This window comes from Charadrius vociferus, unplaced genomic scaffold (assembly GCF_000708025.1).
Source record: "Charadrius vociferus isolate BGI_N301 unplaced genomic scaffold, ASM70802v2 scaffold430, whole genome shotgun sequence".
NCBI classification, from domain to species: Eukaryota; Metazoa; Chordata; class Aves; order Charadriiformes; family Charadriidae; genus Charadrius; species Charadrius vociferus.
The window spans coordinates 3,087,201-3,094,242 of NW_009646541.1; the positions used below are offsets into that span (position 1 = coordinate 3,087,201).

Here is a 7,042-nt window from a genome sequence, read left to right on the forward strand (position 1 = left end):
CACTGGTAACAGAATCACACAGAATCACAGAATGGTCAGGGTTGGAAGGGACCTCTGGAGATCATCTAGTCCAACCCCCCCGCCAGAACAGGGTCACCTACGACAGGTTGCACAGGATGGCGTCTAGGCAGGTTCTGAATGTCTCCAGAGTGGGAGACGCCACAACTTCTCTGGGCAGCCTGTTCCAGTGCTCCACTACCCCCAAAGTAAAGAAGTTCCTCCTCATATTAAGATGGAACTTCCTATGTTCAAGCTTGTGCCCATTACCTCTTGTCCTATCACTGGGCACCACTGAAAAAAGACTGTTCCCATCCACCTTGCACCCTCCCTTTAAGTATTTGTACGCATTAATATGATCCCCCCTCAGTCTTCTTTTCTCTAAACTAAAGAGACCCAAGTCCCTTAGCCTCTCCTCATATGAGAGATGTTCTAACCCCCTAATCATCTTCGTAGCCTTTTCCTGGACCCTCTCCAGCAGATCTCTGTCTTTCTTGAACTGGGGAGCCCAGAACTGGACACAGTACTCCAGATGCGGTCTCACCAGGGCAGAGTAGAGGGGGAGGATGACCTCCCTCGACCTACTAACAGGGAACATTAGATATGTTTGTTTTCCTGCTTTTGGACAGGTCAACCTTTTCCAGAATGATCAAACAATACAGGAATTGACTGAAAAGACTGAATATTCATTAAGTATTATAAATAGATTACTTTGCTGTAATGTCGGATAGAAATGATGTAGGAAGTATTCAGTACAATACCTGTATTTCTTCTTCTGAAGCTGCCATATCATAGTTTCAGACAATTCAGTGGCATAGATTTCTTCAAAGTGAGGACTCATGACTTTAGTGACTTCTCCATCCCCAGCCCCTAAATCGAGAAGTCTGTGGGATTTCCATTCTGGATTTATTTTAAGCAGTCTTTGAAATTGTTCTGGGGAAAACACAAACATTGAGCCCCTTCCCAGCAGCCTGAAATGTAAAAATGAGAAATTACCAATTTAGTACAAACTTTAACAGGAAGGACAATGAAGTAATTTAGAATGCGCTTTGGCAGCAACTAGTCACACATAACAGTAGACAAGGTCACAGCTCAGATAAATTTTAAATCCAGTTCAATTTGCCTTGCACTTGTCAGAGATCAAACACATAGCCACATGTAGTTACAGTGGGTAAGACTTCAGGAGGAATTTGATTAGGTAAGGAAGAGCTCATGGGATGCAGCTCAAGAAAACGATCACATTAAAAAAAAAAAAAAGGAGCGGGGAGAGAAAGAGAGGGAAGGATAAAGCCTGAACCTTATTTGTCACATTTGCAGATTCGAATTTCTGCCACCTACTTTAGAAAAAAAGATGAAATAGCGGAGGAAATAAAATGGCTGCAGACACAGAAGTATGCACATTGAATGAGGAACAGGATGTGTAACTACAAGGGAAGTCAGGGAACAGATTTAAAGAAAGGATGGGAGTGACACTGCTGGAGTGGCAAAAGAGATTTTTTTAATTGTATGTTACAATGGCTTTTGCTGCTATCTGCAGATCTTGCATGCAACATGAAGAACTGTGGAACAGAAAATAGGCAACTCATTAAGGAATTGGGTAGAAGTGACAGTTGGATTCCTTATGGATCAAGTCAATGACATACCCGCCCATAACTGTTTGAAGACTACATAGTGACAGATTTCAGCTGTCATAGCACAATTCAGAAGATGAAAGAGTTAGGAGAACAAGCAGAGGAAAAAGAACTGGTCAGTAATAGACTGAAGGTAGATAAATACTATTCTTTAAACTAATGTTGGATAGCTGGTTAAACTTAAAGACAATGAACAGAAATCTTTTACATTCAAGGGGAAAAAAAGGCAAACAGATAAAAAGAATCAAAGAATAAAAACAACGTGAAAAAAGAGGCAGCCTAGCAAAGAATGACTGTACTAAAAAACAAACAAACAGGACAGAGTATACAAAAAATCATAGAGAATAAACTAAAGCAGGATATTAAATGTATAAAAATAAACAGAATACAGCCAATTTAAGTAGAGCCCCCTTGCAGCACACTTTTGTCAGTCCACACCATATAATTGGCTCATAGCTATTATTCCTAAAAGCACTATGAGGTGTTATTCAAAGCACTGGAGAGCCTTTGAAAAAAAATGGAAGAGAAAGGAAGAAGGGGAGACCAAAGGAATCTTTATATAAAGCTACAAGTAACTAAGAACACCACAGGGAAGCTCATAAAGTCAACTGGTTAGAAAATAAGGAAAAAGATTATTTTTCTAGTCTTAGTAGACAGCTGCTAGCCTGATATCAGACTGTGCAGAAGTATGTACTAGGTGCAGAAGTGGGGAAGGTGAAGAAATCAGGTAAATGTAACAAAATGCATTCTTCATAAGGTGAAAACCAATAACCTGTTAAACATATGTCTGAATGGGGTTACGTGAGCAAAAAAAGGCACTGACTTTTTCAGAAAAAATACTAGAGCACTCACGAACAGCTAAACTCCCCTGCAGTAGAGAGATGATGCAGTAAGAGTAGGAAAATATTGTTTTATGAACTCTTTTTTCCTGCCTTCCTGATGTTTCATCAGTCAAACACGCTAGGTCAGAAGTTACAAGTTCAAGTACAGCTTACAGACAAACTGAAGTGAAATTAAGCTTTACAGAATAAGAGAAAGGACCAAATTCCGTTCCACCTTAGTGTTACCAGACACAACACTCGGCCAACTTCTGCACTGTTCAGAAATCTGCCTAGGTTTGCAGCGGGTATGCACACACACTCTCTACCAGACAGAACTTCAGACACAATGCAGAACTGAGTGGATACAGCCACCTTCCAACACGGACAGTCACAACGGTGATACAGCAGTAGGTAAAGTAGACGAGAAGGGGCCAGGGGAAAGAAAGCGGAGGGAAGAAGGAGACTTTGTCCAACGCAGAGAGAATGCTCTCTTATTCAGGATGAAATTAATATAAGTAATGGTTATAAAATACAATTAGAGTCCTCCGACTATCTCTTATTAATTGCAATTACCACCTCTGTCCCCCCATACAGTGTTCTTCAATTAAGATGGCTGGGTGTGAATAGCACAGTAGGGCATTTCAGATCTGTTAGACTAGCAAAGGAAAAACTACAAATTTAAGAAAAGCTGACAGATCAAGGGGTAGGGCTGGACACTAAATCCAAACTGTATTTAGTTTACCTAAGACTGACTTTTCACTTACCCATTGATGGATGTTCTAGACATAAAGAGGCTAAAAATTGAGGACACAAAGGAGTGATAGAGCTGGATAAACAGCCAGCCTGATTTCTCAATGCTGTTGTTTAAGAAGATCTGTGTTCCTTGGTCAAGGTAACTCTGGACAAAAATAGGCTGAAGGGATTCAGACAACTGTTCTGTGTTGCAGACATACCACTAGAGAAAGAGACAAAGGATCATTAAAAAGTTCAGCAATATAAAACCAGTAGTTAAAAAAAATTTTGAATACATGGAAGGCTATTATTGATTTCCATAAATATAAAAATTTAGGTTTTCCTACAGTCTTTTCAACAAGCTTCACAATTAATTTAACTTAAGATTTGAATTATAATCAAGTGAGGACCGGTTACTCGCCAAGAAATAATGCTTTTAATTTCTTTTCTTAATTATTGCCCTGTACTTTGAAGAATTTTACAAAGTAACTTTCCTAGAAAGCACATGGAACAGCACCACGCTGATAAAATAGTATGAGGTGGGATAAAATTGTTTTCTATCTTCCAACACTTTCTCAACTTTTCCCAAGGCATCCTCCGAAAAGAAATCAGCAAGTTCATTTGCAATATTTTTCCAGCAAAGGACATAAAGAATCCCATCAATACTTTAGACAACAGCTGGTCTGTCTTACAGCATTGCTGGACGATGTTTCTTCACTTACTAGCACCAACAAGCAGGTCCACAAGTCTCTTGAAACAATTATGTCTACACAGCTGCCTCCCAGCATCTCTGCTAAACAAAGGAGCAGGTTCCTGCATCTAGGAAGTCATCAGCATCAGCTGAAAGGCAGTTCTGTACTTTTATATTGGTAAAATACAAAGCCCAAGCTAAAATGGGCCAATGACTCCTTTCGCCTCGTGTTACCTGGTAACAACCACTCCTATACAAACTGAACTGACTCTGATACGCAAGCTATTGTTCAGTTAATTGTGAAGAAAAAGGATGCTACTTTTTTATATCAAGTTTAGTTGGAAAAGTAATAAACCACACAATAGCCTAATATTTTACTATGCACATATAAGGCATATCTAAACTCCTTCTTTAACACCTGCTTTACATTATTTTAAATGCAAAAGATTTGTTCAAAACAAGGCAAACCTATAGAAATTCTGAAATTTTAGGACCCTCATGGCCACTTTCTGCACCTCCAGCAAATGCCTCTAATGCTGCAGCATTTGGGAATGTCAGCACTGAAAATAAAATTCAAAAGGTTGCTCACAGCTAGGTTGCAATGCCAAGCTAAAAACCCCCTCCATTCAATATGCAGAAATTACAAAAAAAAGTTTAAAACGTAATTTTAATTGACAACATCTCTATCATTTTTCACCTTCCGTTTATGCAGTTATTGTCAGCCCTTCTCATAGAATCTAATGCCATTTTGTCTGTTTTCTAATATCAAAAATTATTCCCTACAGCTAACACCCTCTTATCTCCCCCTTAGATCTTCCAATAATGTTCTTTAATCTGGCTGCATGTGTTTATTGTGCAGACAGGAAGTCATAAGGATCTTAAAGAGAAACGGGGACTTTTAACAGAATCTTCTAAAAACACACGTAGAAGGACAGCAAACGGTCAGCTGGGGTAACTCACCAACAATTTAACACCTAAGACCCTGTCTATAGCCATACTTGCAAAATGTACACCCCCATCCTGATTCCTTCGCATTTGTTGTACCTTGCTGGGAGAGGAACAGTCACACAGCGTTCAGCACAATGGGGCTTCCAGTCACTACTGTAATACAAATAACAATGGGACAGGATTCTTATTCCAGCGTCCTGCTGCTTCACAATAATAGTGCCAGTAAGCAGAGCGGGGCAGGCAGCTGCACCAAGAGCCTCATGCCAATTCATAAACAAGGGCTGCATCAAACACTGACCCAAAGCAGCAAGGGATGTCGAGACCCTTCAGCTGAGGAACAAACAGGTATCTGCTTAGGTTTACCTTGAAAACCACTTGCATAATAGGTATGTTTCTGGCAGAATCAGGCTCCCAACTTTACTTTCAAACACATTTGTAGGTAGCACAAGTAAGTGATCCTTTCCTCTAAAAAACAGATTTTGAGCAGGTCTGTACCACACGATGGAACCTGGCACAGGGATCCCCCAAGACTGCTGATTTACCAGTTTAGGTCTTTTCTCACTGCAGCGCAGTGCCAGTGAAATGAATTGGCATATTCCAGTGATTCCCAAAAGGAATCCTTAGCGAGTCGCGAAAAGCCTCTAAAGTAGCAGCCTGCGTACTTTGGCCATCCATCTTCAGAACCCAATTTCAAGAGCCTGGCAGAAGCCAACAGCCCCGAGGAGCTGAGGAACCAGCGAGGATACACACAAGGTTCGTTCACGAGGCTGCTGCCTAGCTACACTGGACAGGTTTGGCATAGCTCAGAAGATCTGCCTTTTTTGATGCGCTGCCATTTTCAATCCAGAAGAGAATGTATCCATCTGTCAAAGCTTTGGGAAACATGGGCTTTGTTCCTTAAGCAATATGACTACACATACCCTGCACCTGAGCTCACATGCCCTGGTTCTGCACTGCACTGGCACCTGCAGTTCCAGATTCTGCCCACAGAAACCAGCAGTCCTACAATCCTTGTCTTAAGACTTCTAAATATGGATATATATTGACATAAGCATTGGCAGAACAATGATGGTGGCAACTGTGAGAACAGAAGCTTGTTTCCAGAAATTAGGTGTTGTTCTCAGATCTCCTCTTATTTCTTCTTCACAGTTAATCTTGCCAGTAAGGCTATTGGCAAGTACCTATATAACACTAGTGAGTAACAGAAATGATAGAAAACTATGATAAGGAAAAAAAAAAAAAAAAAAAAGCAACACAGGATAAACCCAAACCAAATTTCAAATAACAAAAGTGGTGAAAGATGGCTTAATTCTGGAACTACTTCCTCAGAACAGAAACTACTTTTGTTCTCCTCCATGTACAATAAAAGACGAGCCCTTTTTAGGCCACTAGTTTCATGACAAACGGTGTATCAATCTCTTATAGCACAATAGTAGAAAAACTACAGCACAAAAATCTGAAAAAGTATGTTAAGACCTTTGTTGTAATAAAACCTACTATTATTAACAACGTTTGCCTAATATTAGTGAAGAAAATGTTTTTAGCTTGCTACATAAAATCAATGAAGTCAGTAAAACTGCAGAGAGTGGAAGCATCTGGGGCCTCAAAATGCAATCCTTACTTATGAGTAAATCCACAAACTCAGTAACCATAAATCTCACTAAACTTACTAAATGACCAATACTTTAGATTTAAAACCTGGATGCAATAATAAATTAGAAATCGGGAGTATCCACAGTAGACCTGTGAAGGACACAATCATCCCCATAACACATTTCCTCGGTTGACTTGTCTTTCTAATACAGTTTTTAACACCACAAAAGACTTTCAGATTTTCTTTGTTCGCCAGAAGGAAGTTCTTTCTGCGAATCTAAATTCTGCATCTCTTTGTCATCCTACTTATGCACCGAGCGATGCCGAGAGCGGACCGCGTCCTTTAAACCCCATTAACACCTTCACCCGGCAGCGAGACTCGGGCTGCCAGCGCCCGCCCAGCGCACTCCAGCAGCGGATCGTCCTGAAGAATACGGCGCGTCGTTACGGTCCTCCTGCGCACCGCAGTCCCGGAGCGCGGACACTGCGTCCCCTCACAGCTCGGCGCTGCGTGTTTTACTCGGAATGAGTCACTATTTTCCTCGGGCACGGGGAGTTTTTATCGGCCCCTCCGAACTCCTGTCAGACTTTCAGGGCCGTTTCGGTAAAAGGCACTGCGGAGCCGAACC

General features: G+C 40.9%; 1 protein-coding gene across 1 annotated transcript in view; it reads right to left on the minus strand.

Annotated features, from left to right (window-relative positions):
- Positions 1 to 1,582: 1,582 nt before the first annotated feature.
- METTL9 (methyltransferase like 9) overlaps positions 1,583 to 7,042 on the minus strand; it is a 27,590-nt gene continuing 22,130 nt past the window's right edge. Inside the window, exons 7-8 of the mRNA XM_009886333.1 lie at positions 3,214 to 3,404; positions 1,583 to 1,661 (exon numbers count right to left, since the gene is read on the minus strand). Coding sequence (XP_009884635.1) covers positions 1,583 to 1,661; positions 3,214 to 3,404 — 270 coding nt within the window. The remainder of the gene's footprint in view (positions 1,662 to 3,213; positions 3,405 to 7,042) is intronic.